Raw genomic sequence first — 20169 nt, 5'->3', positions numbered from 1 at the left:
TCCTTACGATGGACAGAGCTCAAAATCTATATGGAAAAAAATTAAGAATGAACATTAGTGTAATGTAGTGTAAGAAGTGTAAAATGTAGCAGTTGTTACTGAATTCTAGAAATCCATCTCAAAGTTCAGCACATTCCTTTTAATCTGCCATGACCATCAACCATCTGTTAGATTAAAGGAACCATTACAAATGTTTCAGTGAAGTGCAGTGAAGGGTTAATAAAAGGTTAAAAACAGTTAAAAACCTCAAGTTAGAGGGCAGGGAAGTCATTATTTTGGGTTTTTTCTAACCTTGACTTCTTTTAGGTTCTGCGAATACTTGGATTCCACATCCTGGATTTGATCCTTGAGTTCATGAATCTCCTGGTGATGGGTGAGCGGCGGCGAGTGGCGTGACAGCAGGAAGGTGAAGCAGAGGGTGTGAGGGTGAGGCAGAGGAAAGTTTGTTGCACAGAATGAAAACGGCATAGACACAGAAACCCCACGATGGTTTGGTGGTGTGATTATGAAACCTGACTCTCTTCACACATCTCTGGATGGAAGTAAACTCTTATTCCTGGTGAAAGTTAGTTGCTCTTGTTTCCATACAGAAGTAGTTTCTAGCTGGTCAACTCAGAATTGTGCTGACTCAAACTATTTAAACACTTGAGTTGGAATAAATCTACAGATATATGGTGAAAATGGTAGAAGCTTCTTTAACTTTGCATGAAGAGTAAAACGAACTGCAGAACATCAGAAGGGAGACAGGCAATAAAATACTGAGATCCGCCGATTACATTACAACCACTTGATATTTAACAAACTGATGCACTGTTTTTTTACAAGCAAGCATTAATATCTACACAAGTCATGATAAAGAGATAAACTGTCAGTTTTTCAGTCTGTCAAACTGAATATTTCATCTCCTGTATGATGTGAGTAGTGAGATAACATCACATCCAAAACAAAATAAGACCCATCCTTAATACTAAAGTATATAGATGAGTGGGATTTATTCTCTTGACCTGGTCGGGGTCAAATAAAGTTTAAAGTGCTGTGTTTTCTCATTCATATTAACTGTAAATCTTATATAGTCCTCAATGGGACAGCCCAGTTCCTCTCTCTCCTACCTTTATTTCTCGTAGGGAGCTCTCGGCGTCTACAGTGAGAGCCGTCTCTCCGCTCCCTCTCCTGGACGACGAGCCGCCTAAAGAGGTGAGCGTGGCCGCCGTTAAGGCAGAGGCAGCACGAGATCCCTGACAGACGGAGAGACGCGCTCAGTTCAAATCCATCAGAGGCAGCCGCACACATCAGAGTTCGGACGGGAAGCACTCACCTTCTCCAGATAATCTCTGTCCTCCACCTGTGGAGACAAAGACGAGAGTCAGAGGCTGAGGGGCTCAGTGTGGAAGGAAGGAAGGAAGGAAGGAAGTCCCACAATCCTTCACTGCTGACAATTCACATGTCCTGGTGAACCCGCAACAAGACAGGATCTCACAGCTAAACGGGACCAACACTGCAGGTAATGAGTCCAAAACAGCAGGTTGACCTCTGACACCACAATCGGCCCCTCTCTGCAGGCTGGGGGGCAACACAGCAGCCAGGCAGGAAGTGGGCTCACGTCCCAGCGCCGTGCAAAGACACTCACATCAGAAAAGTCAGGAATAGTAACGTCGTCCAGGTCCCGGGGCAGCCCGCTGCTGCTGGCCGCGCTCCGCAGGAAACTGGCCACTGAGCCGGAGTTATCCTACAGCGGCCACCAGGGGGCGACACAACAACAGAGAGACTGAAGGCTCACAGCAGGGAAGCCAACAACCAAACATCCACTTTAATTATTTCAGCATGTGAGAGGAGATGATGTGTAATCACTGGAAGCAGCAGCAACAATACGCACAAAACCCAGCTTTGTAAACACGGATAACATATCAGTCCACGCGTGTCAAAGACACTTTTGATTCATAATCCCACATTAAGCTCTCAGGCTGATAAAAATCAGATCAACAAATGAGCAGCAGCACATCCAAGACTCATAAAACTGGTTCTGCAGCTTTAAATACTGATAAACAGCCAATTCCAAAGGTGTTTCAACCACAGAACATGACTGGGTCATCAGGAAATACTCGATCAGGCGCTGCACGGGGAACATTATGTTTTAATAGTGATGACTCTGCAGAGTAAGCCAGGTTAACGTACTGTGACACCCAGAGAGAACACGGCTTAATTATGTGTCTCACTCCACCTGAGAGGGAGAGGATCGTCTGCTGAAGGTTAAAGGTTGATATGATAAAAACTTCCAGCAACCTTTTTCATTTTGTAACTTTTATAGGGGAACAATGCCTCTAATCTGCAGGGGGGGTTTTATATTTTTTTTCCAGAAAACATGATAAAGGGAAAAAAATCAAATTCAAAGGCAGAATGGTTTTGTTTTGTGGCACTTATTTCTTGATGAAGAAAAATGTAATTACTTGACGTAAAGACAATCACACAGCTAATAGCAAAATTGCATTTTCAGATTAATTTCTCATTGTAATGTAAGTTTTTCCTCAAAAAAAAGTCTCCCTCTGAACCCTGTGTTAGTCCTGTGACTTCCATGATTTAGTTTCAAGTAGTTTTTTTGTGGTAATTTTGAGAGTTTATTTAAAAAAAAAAAAAACATTCAGTATGTATGCGGGTTAAGTTTGGGGCTGCAGGTAGGGGGACACACACACTGCTCACCACTGGGCTGGCCCGGGCTGAATTGGCCCTGCTGGAGGCTCGGGAGCCAGAACTTCGATAGCTAGAGTAGTCTAAAGGCTGCAGAGGAAAAAACATCTGTTATTCCTCAGACACGTATCACAAGATTTTGCATTACGTGGTCGCACACAGTATTATCACTTTAAGTGCAAGTTTGTTATATTTAAGTAATACCACATCTGAGCTATAGGTGGCAGCAGGGAGTCACTGTTCCTTAAACCTTTAGCAGTTTTTCAGCTAAAAGAGTGACTCACAACACCACCTTGAGGTACAAAGTGGCATTACAAAAGTCACCGAAGTGGGACTAGTTGATTAGTTTGTTAATTTTAGTAGAAATTAGGAATTAGGACTGGGACTTAAACGGGTCAATTAACACAAATTAATTCCATTTTTAAACATCACCTAATATCACCTCAATGGTAAACATGCAGGGAAAAACAATTTTGAAGTGATTCCTCGTTATCTTTAAACACACAACTGTTGAGATTAGAAGTTTTTCAAAATAACTGAATTTTGTGTAAGCATACAGTATATTAGTCTAGTTAACATTCATTCATCTACCAATAACATTACCTTTAATATCAATATCAATTTAATAACTTCTAATTACCAAAGTTGCTTTTAAGTTGGTTTAAACCTTTAAATTTTACATCTCATGCAGCACCACAACAAACACTGAAAACACACGGATCTCCCTGTGTCATGTGGTCACATGACTGTTAGCCTTACTGATCCAGACTGGATTCATAAATTCAAACATGTTAAGGTTCAGGTGGTTCTTTTTCATGCTTCGACAGCGCGCCACGTCAAGGTGCACAGTTCCTTTGAGGTCTTACGTGCGAGTTGGAGGCTCGTCGTGAACCACTGCACAGACTGTCTTCATATAGGGAGCTCTGCACATGTGACACACACACACAAACAAATACACACACACGATCAGGATCACACTTAAACAGTGTGAGCACAGAGTGCAGATTTCTGGCAAGACGTGAACTCAGCGCGTCCTCAGTGCCTGAAGCCAAGTTAAGTACTCTGATGTGAATCGGTGATTTAAGTGAGCTAATGATCTGCAGATTTAGTGATTCAAGCTGCAGTGAATCACTCAGCACAATTCAGCATGTGTCTGTTAACGCGGACAGGAAGGACTGAGGGAGGAAGGTGAGCTGGAAATGAAGGGAACCAACCCTCCGATAGAGCTGCTGGGTGATCTGACTGAGAGACCTGTAAAACTACACAAAGGGACGACAGCGAATCACTGACAATGAACTCCTCTGCCACATCAAGATGAAGGCCCCGTTTACACGACAACGATCTCAAGTGGAAGCGCAACACTTTCGAAGTGTTTTGGGGGTTTGTTTACATGACGATGGTGCTAAACAACTTTTTTTGAAAAAGTGCCCAAAGTAGAACTTTAAGGAAATGCGCTTATGGTGTATTGTTCTCTGTGTACGTGTGGTCTCACTACAAAAACAAACAGTGCCCACTAGTGGTTCCTCTCAAAAACTACTCCATTTTCATCATTTCCACATAAACAGACATTGTTTTCTGAACATTGCTGCATAAATGTGAAACTTTTCTTAAACAAAAACACAAAAATGATGCATTTTCAATCGAGACGTCGTGTAAACGGGGTCTAAATCTGAATGATTCAGAACATGCTGTGCAGCTGTCTCAACTTCTACAGACCTGATAACCATTGTAAGCTGAGACCGGGTTTCTGGAAGAGGACAGACCATTGAGGCTGTACAAGTCAGAGGAAGCATAGGAGGCCTGAGGCGAGGGAGGAAGAGAGAGAGAGAGAGAGAGTGATGAGCTGAGAGAACGTGCGACATGAATGAAGGAAAGATTCCAGATTCATGAGGTACGTTATTAAAGCTGCACCTGTCCTAACAATGTCAGATAAAAAGAGGGTGGAGTAAAGAAGCAAAACAAAACCATGCAGGGTCACGCCAACTGAACAAGATTATCATAAGTTTTCAGGATAGTACAGTTTTAACATGGTAAAGCTCTGAAGCAGCAGTGCTCAGTCCTTTATAAAGACCAGGTTCCAAAGGCCGACCTGTCATGTGGAACAGGTAAATTCATGCAAGAAAATAACTTTACAGAGTTAGGGTATTTGCAAGCTTCACATTTTTAACACTCTGCGTTTCCAGATATGATGCATTATTTCAGTTATTTCAAAAAGAGTCAACTTCTCGATAAACTCAAACTTCAAACAGGAATTCATTCAGTTCTCCAACAAGCCTTTTCTCCACAACACAGACACTTCTGCAACGACTTAACCAACTGTTGAAGCTTTGACTTGTTTAATAGAATAGAAAAGCAACACTCTAACCCCACAGGGAGATTTTTCAAATCAGAGGATGCACCTGCCGTGTAAGGTGCTCTATCCATCCAATGGGAGCAGCTTAAGGTTCAGTGTCTTGCTCAAGGGCAACTCCACTTGTGGACAGAGGATGATGGGGAATCTAACCAACAATATTCTGAATGCGAGACTGCCACTCTGACAACTGCTTCACAGCCACCTCCAAACCACTGCACATGGGTGCCATGTGAGGCGCTGTATCTATCCAGTAATGATGAAAAACAAGGAAAACTTCAGAAATTTGCTTGTCACAGGATGAGAAATCTCAGAATGGGAACTCTGTACATCAATGAAACATTCTTTTGGATTTAATAATCCATTGTGATCCGAGCAACCTGGTCTGATTTTGTACAGGAAATAAAAAATATCCACAGTCACCTGGACCAGATGCTATTTCAGCTGCTCAAGACTGAAAATGAATGATCTTATGCCATGAGGTTAAAGGGGGTTACAGACACCTGCAAGTACATAAAGCCTGATATCATCTTCACACAAAGTCAGAAATTCCCTTCTCATTCACTACAGCCTACAGTGCAACTGCTGCTACGATTTAAAAAGACTTGCAGGGAAATTTTTGCTACGATCAAAGCGATGAGTGCTGCACCAAGACGACAGATTACAGTGAAACGAGAGACCACAATCACCTGCTACCACAGCCTGCATCTGCCCCGATTTCCTGGAAGCAATGGCTTTGTACATAAATTAAGTATCTTGATGAGTGTGTTGCTGTTGACACCTCTGAAGGACAACATGCAGTCAAGCAAATGTAGCAAGAAATCCACTTATAAGATTATTGAAATATTCTGCAGGAACTTCGACAGAAGTTCAGAGCAGATGAGATTCAATCCGTGCATCCACTACAGGAAGGAAGTGCTGTTAGACGTGCTGTATACTCAGTAAATACACAGGATTTCAGTGCCACCCACCGGCTGGAGGTCTAATCTGGAAGCACGAGACAGCCGGCTGTCGTCACTCAATATGGAGCTCTGATATTGGGGGGGGGGGGGGGGGGGGGGGGGGGGGGGGGGGGGCAACAGACAACGTCAGACAACAATGAGGTGTACCTGAGCTCTGACACCACGCAGGTGAGTTCAGCATCACAGAGAGACGAACACAGCACAGCTGGTTCTGATTACAAACCGAGACAGTGATATAATTCTACATTAGTAATGACACAGAAAAACCATCCTGAGTAATTCAAGGTTTACAGATTTTTTGTGTGTGCAGGTTTTTTTTTTTTTTGGTTTTTTTTTTTTGCAAAGCGGCAGTCTTTTTTTCTTCTACTAGTGTACATAATGGACAGAAGACCTGATATATGTGCATGGGGTTTATTAAAGGATTGTTTGATTTAGGCTTTTATTATTGTGCTATTGGTTCCTTCAGTAGAATATTAGCTTCAGCTTTCTTAGGCTGCCGATTATAACTTTTCAAATACTTTTAAAAGAAAAATGTCTTTCCTTAAAGATAACTAATAAAAAATTCTTTAAAAAAAAAACAACATGTGAGGCATTTCATTCATAAAACCTGAGCTTTTCTGCCTCTGGCTGCAGTTTGCCCTTTAACAGTGGCTGATCCGGTGCTCTAAATGAAAGGCAAAGGCTATAAATCATTGTAGGGAAAAGGCCTCCAGCTGCTGAGTGATATGGATCAGAGGTGTCCAACACGCACCGTGAGGTCTAGCCTGGAGGAGCGAGACACTCGGCTTTCATCGCTCAGTCTGGAGCTCTGACGGCACGGGAGAAAGAGGAGAGTCAGAAGTGACGGGACTTAACCGTCTTCCTTTATTCTACAACAGACCAAATTAAAAAAAGGCTGCACAGTCACACAGCTACTGACCCTGCTGGACATGACGCTGTAATCATCGTCATAACCGTTTCTCTGGAAGGAAAGAACACAGATAAGAAACTTCCTCTTCTGTGTGGAGTGTTGGAGCCGTTGGAGCATTTACATACATCTCTGTCTTTGTGCTTATGTTTCTTCTTTTTCTTGGATTTCTTATATAAGGAAGAGCCCTTAAAGTAGGAGAAGGACAAAGAAAGTGAAGTGTTTGGATCAGTCTTTGAGTAGGTGACCTCGGTGTTATTCAATCTGTGCAATCTTCAGCATGCAGAGACAAACAAACCTTCAAAACAGACCATAGGAGAACAATAATCAAAAACTGTAAAAATCCACAGCCACTGCATGCTGAAAAGGTTTTTACTTTAAAACAGAGTGCTGCTAATTAAAACAGCATCTACTTTGTATTGTTGTAAATAGTACCTTTATCGTATATTATTTAAATACCATATTGTGCAGCTAATAGTTTGATTTTCTATTTATCCCCATTTGTGAATTAAAAATAGCCTTGAATAAGACTATGAAAGAAGCCTGCACCTGATTGTAAATGTTGATCTGAAGATAGCGATACTTCATGCAGAGACCACTGGACTGAACACACAGGCTGGACACAAGCAAAACTGATTGGGCTAATGAGCTCAACTCCAAAAACAAACAGGCTTTGGTGCACAAGGGCAGACGGATTAGTACCAACACTGTTCGCACAATTACAAAGGAAAGTTAAAAATACAGAGACATAACAGAGTCTAAAATAGTCCTGATTGCATTTTGGTTGGAAGAACACTCGGAAAACATGCAGCGGTTCTTTTGGTGAAATCAAACCTGAGCGAATCAGAGGAAATCAATGTTCCCTCACAACAGTAAAAACAATCTGGAAGGAGTTACGTCAACGTTTGAGTTATGTTTCCCACAATTTATCACAAATGTATCAACAATGACAGATCAGAAACTATAAAAGGCCTCGTTTCCACGCAGTGGATTTTTATCACCAAAGTCTTGTCAATTCAGGGGAAACTCAAATGCACATGCAACATGTAACTTCCATTCTTCCACCAGTTAATCAAAAAACAATCCATTCAAACCAAACCGTCAGGAGAACAGGTTAAAAAGTCCTCTATAGACTCTTACCCCACCGCCATAAGCCCCAACTGAGTCCAGATCAGACTGTATGAAAGACACATCATCATCAAATCATCATCGTCGTTCACACAGACAGCACCTCGCTTTGCTGCTGAGGACACAAGCCTCCGCATCAACAGAATAGGAGAGCAATAATCAAAACAGAGCGAAAGAGGAAATATGTTGTGTATTTGAAGCATGTGTGCAGTTTGAGTGATACTGACCCTGACGCTGCCCCGGCTCCCCACCGACATCCGCTCATCTTCGTCTGACAGCTGCAGGGAAGAGAGAGAGAGAGATCGAATCGATTAGAGTTATGAGAACAGACAGGGACTGATGTATCATGGCTCAACGGAGTTCGTCTGCTCTGAGGGACATTTGTTTTTCATATGGAGCAACAACAAGTCCAGATCTCCACTTCTTTGTAAGAGACTCAAACCACCATCGAAAGACAGCTTAATTCATTACCAACGTTTCAAGCTTTACAGACCTTCATGTTTTCAAAAGAAATAGTCTTGGTGAATATCAACGACAACCAAAATGAGTGTGTTTTTCCCCTCAGTGTACCTCCTGGCAGAACACAATAAATGAGAAAAGGTGTTGTTGATTGTGAGTAATTCACAAAACCTATTGATTGACCAAGAACAAATGTATGGAGTTCAAATTACTCTACACCTGTTGAGCACAGGACAGATGTGACAAAAAGCACGAAAAACTACAAAAAATAACCCCAAAAAAAAAAAATGAAGATCAAAATAAAAAAAACCCTGAATAAATAAATTAGGGCCAAGAGAGCTGTTCAGTGGAGGAAGTTTCAAAGCACATAACGTCAGCTACTTCAATGTTTGTATTTATCAGAAATCATATAGTTATTGCACATTTGATTGAAAACAGAAACTCTACTTTATATACTTTATACCTCACTTAGTAGGTAACAGAGGAGAAAATAAAGCAAGGCTACACTCGAGCTTCTTTTCTCCGTTATCTTCACTGAGAAATCAACAAAGGTCAGGTTTTTAAATGTCAGATACGAGGAGCAGAAAGTAGTGTTTCCACACTCAGTTGGCATCTGTCTTTTCAATGTAGCAGAAAGAAAGAGTGCAGCTTTCAGTTCCTCTATTTGTACTAAACCGATCCTACCTTTGAGGTTTTTATCTTATTTATTTAGTTTTCTGCCTCAGAATTGGAGGCATGATCAAGGTTTTGAGTATTTTCAAACCATAAATTGGTCCCGAAATGGTAAAATCATGGTTAGTTTATATCTTTTGCAGCACACTTTTGTCTCCGTCTACTCAGTCTAACACTGCAGCACATGTCTTTGACACTCTCATGGATAAAAAAATTAAGCCACTGTGCAAAACACAGGAGCCAAGATACTCGAGAAATACACTTCTAGCTTTTCTAGAAATTCTGTACATAACTAAATTAATTTTCTTTTATTTACCAGTAGTTGCGGTTTACACTGAGCAATCAGATTTACTACTGTTCTGATTAAAGTTCTATCATGTAAACACTTGCATCTTATTAGACTGGTTCTGTGTGATAAACGTTATGGTGGGATCAGAGCAGGAGAAATCCTGTGGATGATCCAATCAGAGTACATGTACACTGCACACTGGATGACGTATGCTCAGTTATGTAACGTCGCTACGCGACTCTTCATGTATGTGATAAACGGCAGTTGGTCGAGGAGACAACACACATTGTTGTCTCTTCCTTAACAGAGGTAATTCTGCTTTAATCAGCTTAGAGGTAAATCTGGTCATTGGATCATGAGCATATGTGACCTACTGCCAACATCACAGTGCAAAGCATCATGGGAATAATATAGTAACCGAATGGAAACTATACTTACATAATTTTACATCATTTATAGTAATTAGTTATTGGTGCATTTATAGTAATTAGATATTGGTGCAGGTTTTTATGGAGTCTCCATGGGAAAGAATTCAGTGGGATTGACAAAGAGGCAGCCATATAAAGGCAGCTTCTGTAATCTTGAATTAGTATCACCCATTAAATACACTAGCGAGTAATATTTCCCCAGCGAGCTGCAGATTTGCATTATTGTCTCAGAATGAGCTGTTCAGTCACCGCTTACTGACTAAAACATGCATGAAGCATAAATTACCTACTAAAACCTGTAAACTCATTGTGCATGTGACCTGACAGGCCGGTCCAGCACAGTGACCATGTGAAAATAACCTTTAAAATAAAATTAAGACAAATACATCAGATAAAAGTAGACATGCACACAGAGACACTCATCTGTTTATGGGTCTGAATTTTCTCACAATTTTTAACAGAAGAGAGGAAGAGCATGACGAGATGGAAAGAGAGGGAGGACTACAAACCGGCTGTATCCGTGAAGAACGTGAGTACCTCTCACTGTCCTCCTGGAGGGGGAGGAGAGGGGAGGGGAGGGGTGAGGATGGAGATGAGAGGAGGTGAAGGGTGGGAGAGAGATGTGAAACATCAATGAGACAGAAGGATCAAGAGGAAAAACACTCTGGGTAAAAGAAGACTTCTGGAGTGTCCAGTTGGAGAAGTTGCATCCATTCCAGTTTAAAAGTGCACATTAAAGCATTTAAAAAGGAGTGGTTTTTTTTTTTTTTTTTTCAATTTGGGTGTAACATTAAGTAGTCGCAGTGACGTACACGTACTTGGAAATGTTCTGACAGTCATTTTATAAAATCCCCAGCAGCCCTAAGCTTTGCAGATGAAGTAATCCTGCAGCAAATCTTTTGCCTCTTTTTGGCTTTTTGGGCTTTAAGCTTCACGTCCAGTGAAAACCTCAAGGACATTTGACGGGCTGAACTGAACGACTGCTCTGTCCCTGCATATTCTGCAACAATAATGAGAAAATATCTGACCTTAAAGTGCCTAACCTGGAGTCAAGAATTAAAGAAAACCTTCATTTGACACCTTCTAGAAGAGGAGGTCTGGGAAACTCTCCATTTTCTCTCCTGTGTCCAAGAAGAAGTAGAAAAAGTGTCTTATCTGTCACGGAACTTTTTGAGATGTTTAGTAGCAACTCTGCTATATCTTCTAGTAAAAGTCTAAAGCCTTAAAGTAGCAGTTTATTCTAGATATCTGTCCTAATATTCATCACATTAAATCTGGAATATATTTCATTGATGCGTAAATGAATTCAAACTAAAAATCTCTTTGTGGTTCATGCCTATGGTCAGTGATTCCCAATTGGTAAAAATAGGTGAGTCAGCATTTAATTCATCACAAAACTACTCAGTTTTAAGCATTTACATTAAAAGTTAAAGCACTGGGAGGAAAAAAATGGTGGTTGTTCAGCCGAAACAGAAAATAGAGTTACGTAGAATATGGCTTCATAGAAGCAATGTACAGAATAAGAGCTGAATGCATCTTCTGTGGTGGAAAACTGGTGAATGAAAGTTTGAAACTTCAAACTCAAGCGGTCTACCAAGCACCCGGAGATGAAGGTCGAAACCAAAGACGTCCCATAAAGAGCACCTTTGGAATACAACAGCTCCCTGCTTCCTCAGAGGAGAGCAATGAGTGGGTTATCAACTTATTCAACACGCGGTGTTAAAGGTCAGGTATATAAAAAAGGCACATAATCAAACCACAGCAAACAAGTAGGAATCAAGAGAACACACCATCCACTCTTTTAGTGGCATTCAGTGCATTGAAACGCACCATGGTTAGTCAAGTTGCACATCCTACACATGCACACTGCAGCACTTCAGCACCTCAATGACTAGAAACAATCCAAATTAAGTAACTTAAGTGGAGACTTGGACAGTGTAAATGCCCTGCGGTCTTGCCCCAGTGGGGCAGATGGTCATGTTGAGTCACAGCAGAACGTGCACAAGTGGATTATCATCACTGCCAGAGCTTTGTATCACTATAATCTGTTATTTTCTGAAAACGAGGGAGGGGAAAAAAAGCTTCTGCAGGAATTAAATGGAATTCAAATGCAGATCAGGCTGAAAAATCCTCCAACACACACTCAAAAAACAAGCTCTCAGCACCACATGCTCAGTTTGACAGATTTTAGAAACGGTACCATCCACTGCTCTATATCTCCCCATTTGCTGTCTGCTCGGTCGTCTACTTTGGGGTTCAAGCCGTAGTATTTCTGAGGAGAAACAGTTGACCGGTTTGACTACTTTCAGGGAACAGTCTGAATCTAGTCTGAGATTTTATTAAATAACCATGCTTCGATGTAGTGGAAATGAGGAGGAACAGGCCTACCTTCTGCACCTGAAAGATCTGGACCCCCAAGTGGGGGGAAGAGAAAGGGAGGTGTGGAACATACACACAGGAAGAAAACAAAAAAACAAAACAAGAATCAGTTTAAAATGCCAAACAGTAAAAAGTCAGAAAGAAAGTAGAGAAGTCAGGAATGTGAAGTATCCTGCCCACACAGCGGAGCCAACAGGAACTGACCCGAGAACAAGTTCACTGGAGATTTAACGACCTACGAGACTGGACTGCTGAGGCCGTTTTCCCATGATCCTTTGGGGTTGGCGCTAACCTGCCCAGGGCCAAAATGTCACTTTCACACAGCCCCATGTGGTCCCATGACTGTACCTCAGAAATGTGACCAACATTGAGCTTCTGCTGTTCCAGAGGAGCCGAGGAGATTCCATCAGGACCAGAATTCATTTTTAAACTGAGCAACAGACAATTCCCCTTTTCACATTTGTTTTTTTAGTGAAAGTTATGAGAACTTTATGACAAATCTCAAGGAAGTGTGTGAAAAAGAAAACCACAGAAACTTGTCGGTTTGCTCGACTATTCCAACGTAGGCTTTTAAAAAAAATCCCTTAAATGAGCGTTTCTAAAGAAAGTGGCACACAGAAGAGACTGAGAAGGAAGCAGCATGAGAATCTGTGGGTCAGGGAAGGTTTTTTCTTCAGTAAGATACGCCCCTATTGATCAAGGAATGAAAGAAACCAGTGAAGGGTAAAACTGCTATTGACACTGAAACACACATTTTCATGATTTCATGTGTTCTAATATCAACTAATTGAGAATATGAAATAAGTTACAGACTAAAATAAGTTGCAGATGATTTATGAAAACTGACCACATTTGAATGATTTTTATTGGCAGAGAGTGCCTGCAGCCCTAAACAATCCTCTCCATTACTACTCGGCGTAATCCTTGGGCTGATCCCTCCACATCCTTTTCCTGCTCCATATGTATGATATGTTGAAATTAAAGGTGATGTGATGTGCAAGTTTCATAAGGACGTGAAAAACAACCGGATGCACTTAAAAAATACAATATTTCATCTGGTGAAGGTGCAGTGAGTCTCGAAAACACTATATGCAAATGAATGAAACAATTAGTTTGTTCGGATTCAGCCCTTTGTGGCTTGTTCACCGATTGTGCTAACACTTATTTTGGTTTGATTTGAAGCACAGTTTGGTTTGATTTCCTGTTTCACGAACTTCCTATTTGGAAGAAATAGAAGAAAGATTTCCACACTGATAGCTCGGAGCAAAGCTGGTTTCCTTTGTTTGATTTGTATAAAATCTTCTTAAAGCTGGAGCATGATTTCCTCCAAGGACGTCTCAAAAGTGCCAACCAACAACTGAGACATGACAACGGATGGACGTATTTGTTTAAGGTATTAAACACTCCATCTCCATAGAAACGGGGGAAAAGCCAACTTTTTGAAAACGCACCAACTCAGTCTCAGTGTAAACGGGTGAAAACACATCTTTTATGAAATGCTACTATTGCACACAAGTGCCATGGCCATAGTGAATAGTTCCTCTGCACATGTGAAAGTAGATGGACAATTACAACAGTGGCGGCCTTCAGTGTCTATAGAGAGAGAGAGAGAGTGTGTGTGTGTGTGTGTGTGTGTGTGTGTGTGTGTGTTGTCACTTGTGGGCGTTGCTGTGCAGACTGCGGAATGTTTGAGAGAAAGGGAAGAAGGGAAGTTCGCAAATTACAACCAATTAAAAGTTTTTTCAAAATCCACTCAGCATTTGTTTGGAGGAGGAGTGCCGTTCACCCAGCTGTTGACAGATTTCACTATGACTTGTTACTTTTGCTGATGTGCCTATTATCAGGGCACCAATCCGCGCACGCTCTGCCTTTTTGGAGCCCGGCTAGAAACCAGAAAGCACGCCCCGCCCTTACAACTGTCCTTTCCACCCCGCCACCCTGTTCCACTGCTCTAATCCAGATTTCCTGCCACTGCCTCCCTTGAATGTCTGCCCGATGGCTGGATGGCTGTCAGCGTGAAGACGACCTGCTTGGTGGTCGGCATGGCTCTGAATTCATCACGGAGCTGAACTGGAAGGTTGAAGCACGCCACACTCAAAGACCTGAGATCAGGTTATGAAGATAAGGTCTTCCTAAACTCCAGGGAGGTTAACCTGAGTTGTGGAGGTCATGTTTATTTAGATAAAAGCCAGGGAGGAAGCTGTGATATATTGCAACAGTCACCAGTATGAGCAAACGCAGCAGAAGCTGAGAAGCATTTTTCCGAACGCCACTGACCTCCATTCACCTGTGCTACATGAGCCCTCACCTTTAACCTCCACTTCCATTCCTGACACCACCCACATCTGAATCCCAAGCAGAAATGAAGGATGGATGCACAGTCAAAACAGATTAATAACTTTCTGCAGAGACCTGTCTGCGCACTGATCTCTCATTACGTGTCTGGACAGCCTATTAGCCCGCCAGCCCAGCCTCGTCATAAGCCCATTCATCAAGTCAGTTACACAACCAGCTCCGGTCGTTTCGGCCGTTCTGTTACACTCACCGAGCTGCCCTTTTTCACCGGAGGGGTTCCCGGGCGCCCGCCGAGGGCGGCCCTCAGCCCCCTCCCCGTCAGCCGCCGCCCGGCCGTCCTGATGCCCTCAGGGGACCGGGAGCGGGGGCATCCTCCGGCGGTCGGCAGGTCGCGCCGCAGGCAGGTGGAAAGTAAAGGTCCGAGTGGTGGAAAGCGAGCGTCCGGCTAGAAAGCTTCTCTGACGAGCGCGCTGTCAGATTGAGGACACATTGGAACGTCCCGGAGGCTGCTGGGAGCGGAGCAGCAACCCATCGCTCACATCAACAACAACAACTCTGCCCCAGTGCCGGCTGCAGCAGGCTGGAGCAGGGAGCGCAACCTGCTAAGCTACTTTAGAACTCGGCTAAAAGGTTTAAGGGACACACACACCCACAGACACACACACACACACACACACCAGACTCAGCTTAACAATGCCCGCTAATCCAGCACATATGACTTTGTGTGTGTGTGTGTGTGTGTGTGTGTGTGTGTCCACTGTTGCATAAACCAGCACTACGGTTGCCATGAATGAGAAATGACTTTAATTCAGGAGCTTTCGCTTTCAGCCATCCTCTCTATGACCTCAAGTTCTGCCAGCTTGAAATGAGCTTCATCTTAATCAGAAAACACTTCCATAACATTTTTGGCCCAGTGTTCAATAAAGTTTCCTTTTAGAAATCCAGCAAATGCACTTTTTTGTTACCATATCTCATATCATTCACGCCACAGGTTTGATATCTAATGTTAAAAAATATTCACATTATAAAAAAGGACCTTTTATGTGGCTTACTGACTGAGTAGATTCAGATTTTTCTAAAACAAGCTACTATGTAGCACCAAACTGACATTTACGATTTAGACAAATCTGAAGTGATTTTAAATGAACTGATCGAGTTTGGTTACATGGTGTTTTTAATTCAGAATTGGTGCATTCTGAATTAAGTAATTCCGGATTAAATTTATGAACTTGGTGTTTGCGTGGGAAAAACGAAGGATTAAATTCTCTTAAATGCTGGAAGCTGCGAAGCGTTCTGATTGGACAGGAGGCGGCCGTGACGTAGCGACGTCCACCGGAAGAAAACAAAGCATGCTGCCGGTTATTTTTTATGCTTCCTTCTTTCTCGATTAACTTTGATGCTGCAGCTTTGAAAATGTCCACATTGCTATGCGTCCGTCCATCCGCTCTTTTCATTATCTCCATTTCTTCTATGGCTCCTGGTAAATAAATCATGTCCGCACGAGTTGAACCGCGGGCCGCCATCTTGGAATATTACGTCATCCCAACGGACAAGCATGCGCAGAATGACAGAAATAAGGTCACTCCTAATTTACATATTTCGCTCCAACGACCTGGAAAAAGCAGCGTCCTGACGCAAACAATCAGGGTCGGCCCGAGCGATGATCAGTGCGATTACAGGCTCAGGGGTCTTAACCTCAGGGTGAGGCCGGAAAACTTCGAGGAGTCCACCGGTCAACAGGTGAGAGGCTGCCCAGTGTTTGTGTGTCTGGGATTACTCGGGGCTAAGAATAGGGAGCTGGAAAAGAGCGATGCCCCACAGCATGGGTCAGGAGGTGTTACACACACCCACACACACGCACAGCACCTGTTTCAACACTACCAGGCTTGGATGGTGCCGAGGGTCTGATCCACAGAAGAGACCTGTGAGGTGATGCTTGTGCAGCACATGTGGGGATTAAATGTCCTTTTGACTGTTATAAGACAGTTTATCTCTCTTTGGTTGCCTCAAACACTAAAATAACCCCATTTCTGTCTTTGTAAACATGCAGGACCGACGTAAATCCTGCAGATATTTGGGAAATGTTGTTTAAGACTTGATAAATCTAAAGGACAGAGTGAAGTCAGGGTCAAGGTTTGACAACAAAGACTTTTAGATGTTTGTACTGAAAACAGAGGAAGAAGGAAAGGAACTGAGAGCGGAAGAAATACAAAGAAATCACACTTAACAAAGCCTTCATCACTTTCAAAGGATAGTCAAACAAAACTTTGAAAATCATTGGTGATGTATTTTCATATCAGATTGTCTCCTTTTAACTTCCTGCTACAAAAATGCCAAAGATAAAGCTAAATACAAAAAGCAAATGAAAGGGAGAAAAATCAGATAAATAATCATTCAAGTATTTTTAAAAAACAGGCGCTGTAGCACAAGAAGAAAATTATATTTTAGGACTTTATTAACAAAAAACTGACCAAAAAAAATCACACATAATCTAGAATTTAGACCTCAATAATAAAATACAGTGCATTATTTCTCGTGCTATTGTTCAAAATTTATGCTGTCATTTTTGCACACAGACACACAGACACACACACAGACACACACACAGACACACACACAGACACACAGACACACAGACACACACACACACACACACACACACACACACACACACACACACACACACACACACACACACACACACACACACACACACACACACACACACACACACACACACCTGATTAAGACTATTCAACAGTGAGACAGTAGTTCTACACCTGTCCGTGTTTGAGTGCACGGTGTAGACTTCGTGTAGTTACGTAGAGAGTGTCTAATTCTGCATTCAGTGATTGGTCATAAATTAGTTTGGAGGAAATGTGAAGAAATGAAGACAGTAAATAGGATTTAAGGTGTTAAATAGGAAGCAATTAATAATAAAGTAAAATTAAAAATTAAAATTAAAAATTAAAGCATAAACTTTACTTGAGCTTAATAATTAAACTGATAACACTGAAAAACTGATTGTAACATCACTTTTCTGGCTCCCTCTGCAGATCAGAAATATATTGACAGTGTAATTATCACTGATGTAAAAAATACTCCATTATTTATTGCTTGTTGCTTATTCTACCCCTTTATGCTTCCTCAGTTTGTTACCAATTTATTGATCGTTGACACATTTGAAATATATACACGCTTTCCAAATGGCAAGTGAAGAATTTCATTTATGTAAATTAGTTATAAAGTCTTGCCGATTTGACACTGAAGGAACATTAATTCAGCTGGAAATGCTTTAAAAGGAGTTAAAATTACAAAGAGGGAGAATCAGACTTTATGGAAATTCATGAAAACATTCGAGCAGAAGTGTCATATTTGGTCACCATTAACTCATCAATATTGAGCTGGAAGAATGAGCAAGTTACTGAATATGGAAAATAAAACTGGGAATACACAATTAGATAGGCTGCTTCAGTAGATTAGTGGACAGGATTTTCATCAATAGATATCCTGTCACAAAACGTGACACAATGACTGCTGTGAAGCTGCAAACGTTCCAAACTAAAGCTCGGACTGTTCATGTGGCTTCAAACTGTATTGAAAACAGAATAGTTGCAGGAATCAGAATAGTTGTTTCTTTGTGGTTTGAGTGCACAACAACCTCTGCAAGAATCAGTTTACAACGCTGACATTTAACCCCGGGGATCACAGAGTCATAGCTTAGGAGCAACACTGAGAGGAAATGCTCCCAGTCTAAACTGAAAGTCCGGATGAGAAGAGGCCTGCAGATGTCGGCCACATGGAGTTGAATGTAAGTATTATCTGCAGGAGTGTAGTGGATTTGACGAGCGTACCTCTTTCTGCTGCCGCTCCAGCTCCTTCATGCGGATCTCCCTGGCCTCGGCCCGGGCCGCCCTCTTCGCCGCCAGCCTGGCCTCGGCCTGAGGGAGGCACAGAGAGAGAGAAAATAGCAGCATCGTGTGAGAAAATAGCATAAGGCAGAAGTGAGACAGCAGCAGTCATCGAGGCTCAACATTAACACGTTTACAGCATGCAGGAATGCAGAAACAAAGGTCTGGAGGATCGTGGGAATTTCTCCTGCAGACAAAAATATATTGAAATATTCAGTAATTGATATCACAGACAGGACTGTGGACTGTATTTAGAAGTGCACAGTGTGGTGAGAATCTGAAGACCCTGCAGAAATATGGTCACAACAGTGTGTAAATGTGTGTGTGTGTGTATTTGAGGGACTCGGCCTTTGCTCCACTCAGCACTCAGGAACTAGAGCGGACCCTTTTCCTTAAAAGGACTCTCTCACAGAGTGTGTGTGTGTGTGTGTGTGTGTGTGTGTGTGTGTGTGTGTGTGTGTGTGTGTGTGTGTGTAAGCATTTCCTTCCTCAAACTTTGCGGCAGACGCTGTGTGGCTGTGGCCCGTTTGTCTCAGGGTGGGGTAACTGTGATGCCTCCAACTGTTGCACACTAATGTATTTCCCCTCGTCAGTCACCATGACTGAGCAACAGGAAGACACACACACACACACACACACACACACACACGCACACACACACGCGCACACACACACGCGCACACACACACGCGCACACACACACGCGCACACACACACGCGCACACACACACGCGCACACACACACGCGCACACACACTCTTCATGATCATGAACTCCTTCACCTTAAAACAACTGCACCAGTCCGGCACTCAGACCTTTTGCCACACAAAAAATAGATTCGGAGATAAAACTGCTGCTGAGGAAGCGCTGAGTGATTCAGGCCCAAAACACATCTCCTATCTTCTGTCATGTTCTGATCCATCCAGACGGCTCGGGGATTTTTGTTCCCAAGTCTGAGCCAAAAATGCACAAGCTGCTTTTAGTTTTCATGCACCAAATATTTGAGACAAAGTCCAGAAAAAAAAAACACTATTCTAAAATCAGATGTTTTCACCTGGTTTTTTGTCTCCTGCAGTAAACGAACAAAGGTGCCTTGCTAAACAGTGCAATTTCTTTTAATACAATACCCTCCTTCCTCTTGTTTCACACTTTGGTTGATTAAAGTTTTACTCACACATTTTAATGACTAATACCAGCGGGTCTAAACCTGAGGTCTGGGCCCTCCTACAGAGGGCGCCAGAGCTCACAGGTGAGGCCTCAGGCTTTTCCCAAAGGGTGGAAAATGAATGGTCAATAACACTGTTATGACAAAATGTTTTTTTTAAGGCTTAACACTTCAAAGTACCTGAGTTCAAAAGTTAAACCCAAATAATGCATCTTAAAACAAGCTGTTGTTTATTAATCGCTTTTAATTTATTTTCTTCTTCCTCTAAATTGCGTTACTATTCTTTTTTAATTGCTTTAAAATAATGACCTCTTATGAAAAACTTTAAATATTTTAACTATAAATCCAGATAACACTGAAAAACACAAATGAAAGTCAAAAAACTGACAGATGTGAATGATTTCATAACATTTCATGACTTACAGCATGAACACACAGCAGCAGCACTGCTCCACTACACTCAGTTTTGTATTATTCTTAATCAGTTATGTAACTCAAGCCAGTGATCTTGCAGTGTCCATTTGCGTGGACGACATGCTCTT

The 20169-nt window shown here is 42.1% G+C and overlaps 1 protein-coding gene across 2 annotated transcripts in view; it reads right to left on the bottom strand.

Annotated features, from left to right (window-relative positions):
• The window catches only part of lrrfip1a (leucine rich repeat (in FLII) interacting protein 1a), a 49831-nt gene that overhangs the window by 10232 nt on the left and 19430 nt on the right, over positions 1-20169 (bottom strand). The window contains exons 2-17 of one of the 2 annotated variants that reach the window (XM_030111688.1): positions 18406-18492; positions 12266-12283; positions 10387-10428; positions 8257-8307; positions 8042-8077; positions 7030-7089; positions 6914-6955; positions 6746-6802; positions 6004-6063; positions 4399-4482; positions 3549-3605; positions 2688-2772; positions 1628-1710; positions 1316-1342; positions 1110-1235; positions 292-363 (exon numbers count right to left, since the gene is read on the bottom strand). In XM_030111688.1, the coding sequence (XP_029967548.1) occupies positions 292-363; positions 1110-1235; positions 1316-1342; positions 1628-1710; positions 2688-2772; positions 3549-3605; positions 4399-4482; positions 6004-6063; positions 6746-6802; positions 6914-6955; positions 7030-7089; positions 8042-8077; positions 8257-8307; positions 10387-10428; positions 12266-12283; positions 18406-18492 (987 nt within the window). The remainder of the gene's footprint in view (positions 1-291; positions 364-1109; positions 1236-1315; positions 1343-1627; positions 1711-2687; positions 2773-3548; positions 3606-4398; positions 4483-6003; positions 6064-6745; positions 6803-6913; positions 6956-7029; positions 7090-8041; positions 8078-8256; positions 8308-10386; positions 10429-12265; positions 12284-18405; positions 18493-20169) is intronic. The other variant, XM_030111687.1, reaches the window with a different exon arrangement.

Source organism: Salarias fasciatus, chromosome 16 (assembly GCF_902148845.1).
Source record: "Salarias fasciatus chromosome 16, fSalaFa1.1, whole genome shotgun sequence".
Taxonomy (NCBI): Eukaryota; Metazoa; Chordata; class Actinopteri; order Blenniiformes; family Blenniidae; genus Salarias; species Salarias fasciatus.
Note: the sequence above shows the minus strand (reverse complement) of the source record. Positions and strands in the feature narration are given on the sequence as shown.